The sequence below is a fragment of the Falco naumanni genome, chromosome 2 (genome assembly GCF_017639655.2).
Source record: "Falco naumanni isolate bFalNau1 chromosome 2, bFalNau1.pat, whole genome shotgun sequence".
In the NCBI taxonomy this organism is placed as follows: Eukaryota; Metazoa; Chordata; class Aves; order Falconiformes; family Falconidae; genus Falco; species Falco naumanni.
Window position 1 is genome coordinate 87,178,469 of NC_054055.1, and position 12,259 is coordinate 87,190,727.

The 12,259-nt window shown below is 39.1% G+C and overlaps 1 protein-coding gene across 18 annotated transcripts in view; it reads left to right on the forward strand.

The window, feature by feature from the left end:
* Positions 1-12,259, forward strand: part of DMD (dystrophin) — a 1,096,913-nt gene that overhangs the window by 1,063,431 nt on the left and 21,223 nt on the right. For 17 of the 18 annotated variants that reach the window (XM_040582467.1, XM_040582466.1, XM_040582462.1 and 14 more), the window contains 3 exons: positions 1,868-1,933; positions 3,267-3,332; positions 6,472-6,630. In XM_040582467.1, the coding sequence (XP_040438401.1) occupies positions 1,868-1,933; positions 3,267-3,332; positions 6,472-6,630 (291 nt within the window). The remainder of the gene's footprint in view (positions 1-1,867; positions 1,934-3,266; positions 3,333-6,471; positions 6,631-12,259) is intronic. The other variant, XM_040582468.1, reaches the window with a different exon arrangement.

A 12,259-nucleotide genomic window follows, 5' to 3' on the forward strand; every position in this document is an offset into this window, starting at 1 on the left:
GTACATGATCATGCAGTCAGGCCCATCTTTTGCCTTGCGCTACTGCCAAAAGGGACATCTCTTCATTACCCAGTTGGTCCCAACCAGGTATTGTCCTTTCCTTTGTACTGGTGCAAATACATGTGCAGTGCCAGGGTAAAAGGGACTAAGAGAATGATCCAGTTCAAAACTAAAGCTACTTTTAACACAGGTTTCCAGCCTATGCACAGTATTAGCAGCGACAGTTGTGTGTGTGTGTTGAAACTAAGACCTTTTCTTTCATTGATAGTACCAGCCTAGACCAGTTTAACATCTACTATATGTCAAACAAATAAAAAAAATTGGGATAGCATCAATTTATCAGAAAGCCATTGTTGCCTTGCTCCTTAATCCACTGCTCTAAATGAACTGCATCCTTTTCATCTCCCTTCCCTTCAAAGTAGATGTTACTACACAAAATAGGATATCAAGTTGCAGAGAAGCAATTGCCTGTCCACCTGAATCTGTGTTGTACTGAGGAACTCTGTGAACTGAGTATTTATCCTCCGGTGTGCTGTGGTAATGTTTGAATATGTGATGAGTTAAAGTACAGTAGGAGGCCAAAGCTCATTTCAGACAAAATGAGATTTATGATACTTGCCCTGTAATGTCTTAAAGAAAAACATTTTGCTGTTCTGTGAGAAGAGACATCAATGATGATGAATTTTGTGTGTCCAGCATACAGCTCTATGAATTCAGAAGGATCCTCATTTTCTAGAGCCCTTTGCAGGCTGAGTAGAAAACTGGAAGGTGACCAATCTAGTAGATTTACTGCAGGATTATCAAACTACTAACACAGGAGCATTACAAACCAACCAAAGATTATTACAGTTTTGGTTTATAACCAGTAAGTACAAAACTTGCCTGCTGTTGCACAGCAGTGCAATCCCCATTGGGCCGACCCACAGTATCCGACAATTTAAAATGGGGCAAAAGGGCTTCCTCAGTCAGAAGTTCCAGGAGAGTCGGCAGAGACAGAATGAAGAGAAGTTGAAATTTAGCTAAATAGGAGATCGCTGTACAATTTGGGAAGCTGCATCATTTCTTGTGATTCCAGCACTACCTGATGCATGTAGATTGGCAAATTCCCACACAGCAACAAACGTGCTCTCTGAACTGTGTAGGCAACATAATTCATGAGGCTGTAAGAAACAATACTCTGACAAAAGTCCCATGAATTGTTTTCATCAACAAGAAAGTGACGAGGACTTCATATGGTCTGATTTGTCAGGCAGAAAACCCAAAATAGTTGACAGTGCCCTCCTGTATGACACACTGATCTGTGGTTTAGATTGCAACTCTGGAAAGATGGTAGGCAAAATCATCAGTGTCTGCAGTGTGTTATTAAAGACTCGTTTCAGACATTTTATGTTTCTTGTATTTATTTCGAGTTGTTTGTGGAGTGGTCCTTAAAGTTAAGTGGGATGTGCTGGAAGCAGGCACTGGAGCAGGGCAGGAGGCAGAGGAGAGGTTCCCGGCAGGGCTTTCACAACCAGCACAGGGCTGTGTGTAAAACAGGATTGTCAATGGAGAGGGCAGATGTGAAGGGAAAACTGGGGCAAAAGCTCTTCTGTAAATCCTTCGGAAAAGGGCTCTTTGGGGGTTGGCGTGATGAAGAGTCGTTGCAACAGACGGATTGTAAAATGGTCAAAGTCCCTGGTGTGGTACCACAAAACATGGCACTGATGGCTTGAGAAGGCACACACAGCACCTGGAGTTTAAACTTGCTGTTTATCAAACATAGTGTAAACATAAGGCATAGAGATGTGAGGTTATAGGCATAGCTAAGTGTTTTTTTTACTTTTAAAGGGGTATTGTTTGTGATTAATCAGTGTTTTCTGCCTTATAGGCCTGCCTCGTCCCCTCAGCTTTCACACGATGATACTCATTCACGCATTGAACATTATGCTAGCAGGTATGAGACCAGCTGGACGTTAGGCAGATCTTTCTCTAAACAGTCATTTTAAAAAAAAAAAATATGCCAAAGGCTAGCTGCAACCTGAGCACTTCTTAAAGAAACATAGGGTTTGGGGTCTTGTTTTCCAGGCTCCTGGATGCAGAACACTGTCTGTGGTTGCTGTTAAACAGCCTGTCAACCAACCTGCGTGCCAAAGCACCTGTGTGGTCAGAAGTGGCCTTTAGATCCTGTGGGGTCTTCTTTAAGCTGTGCATTCAAGTTACTGACTTTTCAATAGGGTGTGGTGTAGCAATAGGACAAGGGGTAACGGTTTTAAACTAAAAGAGGGCAGATTCAGACTAGATATAAGGAAGAAGTTTTCTATGTGGGTGTTGAGACACTGGAACATGTTGCCCAGAGAAGTGGTAGATGCCGCATCCCTGGAAACATTCAAGGTCACGTTGGACAGGGCTCTGAGCAACCTACTAGTTGAAGATGTCCCTGGTCATTGAAGGGGGTTGATCTACATGATCTTTAAAGGTCCCTTCCAACCCAAACCATTCTGTGATTCTATGATTCTACGTAGGGTTTTATTTTTAATATGGACCCTGCTGTAATCATACAAATCAGAAGAGCAGAAACCTCCAAACTCTATGTGAATCTCAAGTGCTGTTTTAACATTAAGTAATTTATCTTGTGGAATACTACAAACAGGACTTTTCTTTGATTTGGAGGATTAAAATAGCGGTATATCACTGCTTTAGTTCACTTCTCTGGCTTTCACACTGCTCTTAAGAATCAAAAAGTGGGTTAATTGCACAAATATGAAAAAATTTTTCCACCAGGAGGGTAAATTTGCAGGGGCTGAGGTAATGAAGTATAGTTATTCCAACCTCCTCTTTCTCTCCCCCAAAATCACTTGATCGGGAGAAGTATTTCTGAATTATGCAAGACATTTAGGAGGGGCTGAGTGTTGAAAACAAATGAGAAATGACTGATAGTTACAGTTCTGATGTTGACATTGCCAGGTACAAAGCAATTTGTGTAATCCCCTGGCATCTTAAGGCCTTTTCTTGATTGTGGAATTAATTAATCATGAGGAGTGGAATATAACCTCAGAAAAAGGGTTGAAAACCCTGAAGTGAGTTTAGCCAGGTCATTGTAACAAAGAAATAATCCTTTGCAATGGCTTATTGCAAAACTTTTTGGTAATCAGCAGTGAGTGTAAATCAATTTGAGTTTCAAATTCATCAAAAACATCATGCTCTTTAAGTCTTTCAGGAATATTAGAGCAAATAAAGTTTCTGGAAAACACATTTGATTTTAATGAGTCTTGTTTATTTTTCCACAGGCTAGCAGAAATGGAGAACACCAATGGTTCTTATCTAAATGACAGTATTTCACCTAATGAGAGCATGTAAGTAGGCTGTTTCAGTATTTTTGACATGTGTTTTCTTGTGACAGTTAATAACTTACAATGAAATTCTGTAGTGCTGAACTTGCATGGCCATGTACCACATCTGGTTCAATTTAATGATGAAGTCATGTTCTTGCAGTTTGTATTATAGTGTCTAGATTTGTGGCTTACAGCTTAATACCAAGTTTACGCAACAGATGATTGATACCTTCAAAATCAAAGTTACTAATTTCCTCAAAAAAATGCTTATTTATTCAGCAAACAGTTCCCATATTACTGAAAAAAACGCTCATCATCTGATGTGTTTTAAGGACAAAGATAAAAAGATAACCCTTCTATCCATACAGCAAACTTAATCATGGTTAGATTCCTGTAAGCCAGAAAACGTTGTGGGAAAAATGTCATTCAAAAGGTTAGTGGGGTTGAATATAAATCTTCGGTCTAGAAACACGTGAAATACATTGCAGGTGTAAGCCAGGAGGGACTATTTTCACTGTGAAATAGTAGTAGTAATACACTTCGAGTTCAACAGATACTGGCAAGCATTCATTGTACTACTTTAAATGTAAAATCATAAATAAGTTTTCATTTTTTAAAAGTAGTTCAATCTAACTTCCCTCTAAGACCTTTTTGTGGTTTTCTGACGTACTTCTCATAATTTTCTTGATCTTGTTCATTCTCTGAATGAAGAGACGTAGAACTAGAAAACTAACTGTGAGTAATATCTCTGAAAACAGGATAGAAACACGTAAGTCATTGTGCTGCTTGAGAATTTTATCTTAGTTAATTAACTGTGTAGGAGAAGCCATAGCACAGATTCCAAATCAATTAAATATGAAAAAAATCAGATCTCAACTTTTCTAAAAGTGGTTTTTTTTTTCTATTCTACATAATCCCATCCTTACCACAGTTTAAAGAGTGGATTTTGTTTAAATTCATACAGAATCTTAATTTTACTGAATTTGTAGTGTTCCTTTAAAGCACAGCACTCTGGCCAGTTTTCATTCATTTAAATTGAGATTCCAAATCATTACTATTTTCTGAGGTTGGTTGTGAGCCTGTGACATGGTCTTGGATAGTAATAAAGTAGTTTCTTTGTTTCAGAATAGTTTCTCTTTTGACTTGGTAGGATGACCTGCCACCTTAGGAAGAAAATCCCTTGTACAATCAATACATTTGTCAAATGTATAATGTCAATACATTTTTAAAATACAATGGTTCAAAAAGGAGAAAGTTAAAATGACACCTCAAAACTAATTCACATGCAATGTCAGTATAGTTTCACACAGTTAATGAAAACTTTGTTTCCAAGTTATATGTTGATTCTGTATTGTTACACATAGTAGTAATGCTATAATAGATGGAATTTCATGTTTTCCCCACTGAAATATTTCCATGTCCTTAGTCACAAAATCATATGTAAACAGTATCTTTTGTATTACGCTTTGCTTTTACTGTTCATTTCATTCTTTGGTTAATTAAAGGTTGTGTTAATATGATTCAGTTAATAAGTTAACCCTGACTATATAATTTGTTACTCAGATTGCACTATTGAAATGAGAATAAATCTCTATATTCTGAATATTGGAAGAAATACGATCCAGATACAAATTGCAGCAAAATTAAAGCTCACCATGAATTCGCAACTGTAATTCTTTCAGGTTTTGTTTGTCAGGTTATGCTTATTCGTTGACATTCGTACGGGTTTTGGATTATTTGGCTTATAATTGCAGTTAGAGCAATAGATGGAGATTGGAAGGAGGCAAATAAAGACATAATATATATATACCACAAAACATTTTGATACGTAGTGTCATTCTAATTATGTATACAAAATACGTGCAGGCTGTAAATCATATAAAAAGAGTGTGTCTTACAATAGTTATGTCACTTTTTCGCTGTTTATTCACTTTAAGATATGTAAAAGGATATTTATAAATGCAAAGCAGTTGCTTGAAGGAATTCACAGTAGAAGTGTTTTATGAAAAGTATAAATTTAGGAACTGGAAAGCCTTTAAAATTTTATTTAGAAAAAAGAAGGGATGCCTGTTGTGGAAAATTAATATTTCCCTTTTATGAACTAGTGTTAATGTGCTTTACATTGCTTTAGCATGCTTGCAGTCTATAAAATGGCTTCATTGACATTTTCAGGAACAAAATGGAAACAAGGAAAATTTAAATTTTTGATCAATAACAGCTATTCAAAATGCTTGTTAAATTCTGGATTGCAAACATAACAGAAAAAAACCTAGACTGAATTATTTTGTTATAAGTAGGTACTGCCAGGAAAACAAGATTCCTAACAGCAGTGTCATTTTTTTCTGTCCTTAACTTGTAGTGTCAAGAGAAACCTTCCATGGTTTCTCACAGTTACTACAGGTGTTAGCTGCATAGCTTAGGGCCTAGGTGTATCTCCTTAGCACCTACAACACCCATGTAATTCTGAGAGGTGGTCAGGGTCTTCAGGATTGGACTTGCTTTTCTGTTCCAAAGATGTTTCTGTTTCAAATACTGGACAGCTTCTGGGGCAATAGAAGTAAAGAGATCACACATGTATTAAATAGAATATATTTATATTCTGACAGGGTACATAATTTGTAATTTAAAAAAACCCAACCAAACCTCGGTGAAAAATAGCATAATATCATTAGATTTAAGTCAAGGGGGTTTCATATCACCTCATTTACAATTTTGTAGAGATAAATAGATAGAGGACACCTTTATTACAGAAGGAGATTTCGTAGGTGCAAAACCAAATGTCTTGCCTTTGCTTGAATGACCCTTCCACAACACAGGTCAGGCAGCAGCAGGTGACCTTTTTTCTCAAGGAAATTCCTAACTTAATTTAGGCAAAAGAGGAAAGCTGAGGTTGTCAGCTGTGACAAAACTTGGCTTTTAAGTATCTGAGAAGCAGAGGGGAAGAGAGGTGGACTCTGCAAAAAAGGAAAATTATCAGAGACTAAATGAAACAGTTCAGCAGATTTTTCTTTAAGGTACTTTGCTCTGCTGTTCGTTACAAAGAGTTCAGCAAATCTCTTTGTAAGAAATGAGAGGCCGGGAGTGAATCATCGCCTTATATTCACTGTGAAGTTAAAAATGAGGAAGGGAACAGCCTGTTTTATCCTCCTCTGTTTTCCAGCGATGATGAACACTTGCTAATCCAACACTACTGCCAAAGTCTGAACCAGGAGTCCCCCCTGAGCCAGCCACGAAGCCCTGCCCAGATCTTGATTTCTCTGGAGAGCGAGGAGAGAGGGGAACTGGAGAGAATCCTCGCAGACCTGGAGGAGGAAAACAGGTGGGTTACACTGCCAGCTGCCGCAGCCCTGGGGCATGCGCTGCAACGGCAAAAGAAAGCTTTCTATAAGTGATAAGGCTGACATCCTATCCTCATTAACTTGTTCCCACTTCCAGCGTTGTGATGAGTCAGCACTTGTTTCTTTCACAAAACCTCCAAAATGGCAAGCCTCAAAGACATACATGGGTCACCCAGTACTCATGGTGCCACCTGTGACAAGCTCTCTGGCCATGTTTCATATCTCCTTCTGTTCTACTGTTGCCTTTATTTCCATGATAGCGATGAGCTTCATACCAGTTCATACTGTTCAGACAGGGTCAGTCAGGAGCCATTCGTATAATTTACCTAGCTTTAAAAAACAGTCTTGTCCCTTTAGATTTCTGTTTTCTAGTCTTTCTCCTCCTTTGAGTCTGTGCAAACCCTTTTTGGGTAATCAACAGCCTGGGACCTAATTCCTTGGGTGAACCCAGTTCCAGTGGGTGAACACATACTCCTTCCCATGCTGATGCTAAAATGCCCTCCGTGTAAATGTTGTTTATTGCCATAGCATGAAGACTCAGTGAATCTGTTGCTTGGAAATGAGCTGAACGTGATGCAAATCATGTTGTAACTGCCTGGTGCTGAGCCCTGCCTTAAAGCACCTGAACTGTTTCATCTCCATTGTAAATACCTCGGGTCTTGTTGCCAGAGCATGTCTCCTTGCCCTGGTGCTGAGCTGGATGTCGTGCTTATGCCTGGGGAGGCAGGTGGATGGGCACCTAGCAGTGTTAGATAGTCATCCTTTCCTGCCTGTGTTGACACAACTTTTGTTGCATACGCTTCTGATGCTTTTTGACAATGCAGTTTTAGCTCTCTCTGCTGTATCTTGTATTATTTTACAGTTAGAGTCGGCACATGCAGTCACTTCCCAGCAGCTCTTAGGAAACCTGCATCAAGTACCAACAAGACACAATACTACGATATTCAAAACACTTCATTGTCATTTCTCTTTTTCTTCCACCTTCCACAGTTTACTCTTTTCAAAAAAGCTCTTCTCTTTTTCACGTCATGTTTTGACTTTTCTTTTTCTCTTCTGTGCTGTCTATTGAATTCTGACCTGCATTTGGTTTTCAGCTGCAGTTTCTGGTCTCCAAATATTTCTATCTTGAATTGTTACTTAAATGCAGAAGGCTCTTTGAAATTGTAATTCTGAGGTTTTGCTTTTGGATAGTTTAAAAAGATCTGTTGCCTATTTTGAATTCTTCTGAAATGTATTATCATACTTACAAACTAACCTAGCTGTGATACAGTTCTGACTGGGGTTTTTTTCAGTTCCAAGGATCTCTTGTTAGATATTCATTATTTATCTGCTAGCATTTTGAGACCTTAGTGCTTTTGTGGCTTGCAAATGTGACTACCTTAAATAATTTATGGCTAAAATTTGACTGTTAAATAATTTATATTTGCTAAAATGTAAGGATTTTAGAGAATACTTCCAATTGGTGAAAATGTTTCATTTGAGTATTAGGCCTTCAGACTCATGCTGAATTTCACATCACATGGAATATTGTGGTAGAGACCGTTTCTTATATATTCAGTAGACATAAAGTAATCTTGCTATGGAAGGCACTGTTACTGTATTCCAATGTAAGAGAAAACCCCAATTATAAAACTGTCCCAAAAACATTTTGAAATTTCCTTAAGCATGAATATATTTCAGAAACAGAGAAGACAGATTTTTGGTGTCCACCTAAAGTGGTACATTACGTAGGTTACACTGTAGGGTAGGTTATACTGACTAGGATGGACTGTACTAGCATTAAATTGAAGGCATATGGTTTTGTACTGACAGAGACTCTGAACTTTTTTGCAAAGAATTTTTTTGCAATAGCAGTACTTTCCTGCTATTTTAATGACTAAAGAAAGTGAATGTTGCCTAATATTTTAGTTGAATCAAGATTCACTGACATACTTCTGTAAAAAGACCTCTTGCGTTCTTTTCTTTTTCTTCCAGCTTCTGGCTGCACTGTAACAAGAACTTAGTAAATGAGATCTGCAGCCAGAGCTCTTTGCCTGCCTTTTGCTTTCCTGAGTTGCACTGGGAATGTGGTGGGCCGTGTGTCACTGGAGAAACACTAATACCCTGAATCTCAAAGCTACCCTGTTTCCATACATCTGCGGTGTTCAAATCTGAATACCAATGATTGGCCCCCTGAAATAAGTTCCTTCTGTAGAGTTGCCAAAGGAAGTGATGCATTTCTAAACGTTATGTGTCTCCTTTTGCTATTTATTTTGGCACTGAAGAAGGAGAACTGTATCTTCAGAGTGTGATGCACCATGAGTAAACATGGGCACTCTAGTGAGGGACAGGGGTAGGTGGTTCAGTTACCAGCTTTGTCCATTTCTTCATACAATTGGTTTTCTGTAGGAAGATGAAAAATACCACGAATTCACAAATTCTCAGTTGCCTTTGAGAGGACTACACAGCAAATGGGGTCCACTAGGATTTTTGTCACCACGCAATTAATGCTGCCAGTGATAGATGTGATTAATAACTCGTGAGCTCTTTACTAGCCAGCTCTTTACAGTTGCATAAATCAAAGGTACATTACATGCTTCCTCTGGTATTTTTCTTCATGAATGCCTTGAAGAGGTGCAAGCATAGTAAATGAAATATATGGTGTTTTTCTTTGACTATTTGTTATACTGAAGTAGAATAGATCTTCCCAGTGATCAGAAGATGCAGCAGCTTTGTTTGTTTGTTTGTGACAGCCAGATGTAAATGTCAGCCAGTCTGAGCTATGAAGGAAGGAAGTTTCCTAGTACTGCCCGTGCTTGCTTAATTGCATTCATTTAGAGAAGATTATGCTCTCATCTCCCCTTTCTCTTACATCCCATTTTATGCTGAAAATGTCAGAGAGCACCTTTCCTTGGGACACAGAGGCTTTACACTGAGGCTATGGGCAGTGCCTAGGATATCTGGTTTCCAGCAGCAGTCCTTTTTCACCACACAGCTATTCCAGAAGTAGGAATAAGAGACAGTTGTTCTCTCCTCTGGGATATTCTTACAGGAGGTTTTGAATTCTCTCTTTCTTTTTTAATTTTCAGCTTTTCCCCCCTATGTTTTAATACAAATCTTTATTCCTGTATGGTTAGATCCCAGTTATTATGATACTATTGATCGTCTGCACTCCACATCCCTCTCTCTTATGGCTCTGAGAAGGTTGCAATAATGAGTCTCAATTCTCTGGACTAAGGACTGGGTAGCTGGACTGAAAAGGTACAGCTGAAAAAGTCAGTGACCCAGGTGCTCTGGGCAAACTCACATGTCCTTCGAAATGACATTCCTTTGTTCCAGCAATATTGCTGTATTTAGTTACAGAACTCACAAATTCAGGCATATCTCTGCTTGGATAATACGCAATATCCTTCACATTTTTATGTTTTTTCTGTAGGCTTTTAGAGTTTTTAACTGTTTTGTATCAGACATGGAAGCATTTTTATCTGAATTATTCCCTCGTCCTCACTTGTTTTTCAATACCATAGTTACTGGAAGGACTTCTCTATTTTAATATTTGAGGTAATAATTTTAGGTTTGTTTTTTATTTTTTTTTAAGCAAAGTACCTGATTATGTTGTAAGTATGACCAAGTGCATTTATATAGTTTCCCTTAGGGTGATATTTTATCTTTTGCTTTACAGCACTTCCAGCTTTTCAGTCTGTTGTTAGTAGAGTATCATCTGTATTGTACACCTGGGAAATTCCTCATGGGGTAGCGATAGCCACTGTCTACAGACTTTGTGAAAAACAAGCGTAATGATCGATCCTGTATAAACTTTATTCTGTAGTAAGGCAGTGTGTGATACTATCGTCATGCTCATTTCTATTCCCTTTCATATTTATATTAATTATTCACCAGTTCATTCAGCCAGAAGTATCAGAAGACATTAAGTAATGTTGAAGGCAACAACACCCAATGTAGTCTGTCTTTCTTTTTTCCAGATAATTTTCATGGACTTGAAATTCTGTATTTCATTAAAACAAAAAATTTTCTTTGAGAAAAAAACCCTCTCCACAGTCTTCCCTCTTTGTGTGGGTTTTAGAGAAAGACATTTTGGAACAACCTGAATTTGAGAATGATCAACGCCTTTTTTTAACCTTGTTATATTTGCAGATCCCCCTTTGCAGAGGAGGGATCTAGAACAGGCATCCCTTAGGGGTCATGTGCTAGTGGGGTGCCACAGTCCCAGGTTAGGACACGTCCATGGTGCAGCTGCTGAGGGGTACAGATACCTTTGAGAAACAGTCGTTAGCCTTTGTCCTTGGCATTGCTTTCTTATCCATGTGAAATGATGCGTACTGCTTTAGTTCTTGTTCTGGTCACAGCGAGTACCTTTGGAAGTGTTTCAGAGCTTAATGAAGTTTATTGGGAGGTTTCTGAGGTGCTATTAAGCCTCTAGACCAAACTGTCAGTGTGTATTGTGGTTTGCAGGCAGACCTGGCAAAAACTGTCTGTTCTCACAACCTCAAATAAGAGCGAGTTCGAAAAAATAAAATCTGGGTCACTGCTTGTGATGAGTAAGCAGTTACCAAAGCATCGAGCCATTCCCCCCCCCCCCCTGCGAAGCTGTAAGGGAACATAATGGCAACAAAATCCCAGTGCAGTTTATTAGGCCTCCCTTGCCTATAAAGTTTCTGTTACAAAGTTACTATTTTTGCACCTTTGGACTGTGTTACCCCTAACAGCATTTCAGTTTCGTACCTTCTGTGCTCTTCGGGCTCAGTAGATTGTTTTTTTCACCACTATATATTATATTAATCTCTGGTATGTTTTACTGGAATAAAACTGATGTTTTACGGACTAAAAGAACAAGCTTAGCAATGCCATAAAGTAGCACTCTAGACAGGGCAGTCCAACTGAAAATGGAAATTATAGCCCCAAAAGTTAGTGCAGTTAAACAGAGTGGGTCACTAGTTTGTCTTTTCCTCAGGTTAGTAATTTTAAATGGAGGCTGGAAATGCAGTTGCAGAAAGGAAGAAAGTGATGTGACCTGGCTGATGACAGCAGGGTTGCAAATGAACTCTTCAATTCTGTGTTTTCCTCTGACTTCTTGTGTGGCTGCCTTTCTGTCTTAGCTTTCTCATCTGTAAAATGGGTAGGTAGGCCAGGTGGCATTTGCTCTGATTAGTGTTTGTAAAGCGCTTTGATCACTGAGAGTCCTCTTTTAGCTCTAATTACTCCTGGAGTATATTTGTGCGTAGAAGCAAACAGGCAGTCCGACTTCAGCTAGGAACGGTTAAATGCAGGAAGCCGAGGGAGGGCTGATCCCAGGACAGACGGTACCCGAGCTTCGGGAGGGTGTCTGGAGCCCAGCCAGCCTTATGTGTCCTGTGCCCTGGAAGGGAATTAATTGTGAATTCTGGTGATGCAGAGAGCCTTTAGGCAGTGCTTGTATCACAGGTCCCTGTAATATCAGTTCCATGCAAATCTGCAAGATGTAAGCCTACAGGCATGTGGATTCAGCAGAATGAAAGGCAGGTGAGCCTCTGCCCCCTCGCACCACCACAGGAGAGGAGGTGTCTTCTCAGGGCCCTGTGCAGAGGGTAGCCTATACCAGCCTATTTGGCTTCGTAAAGCTTTTGCCTCCTG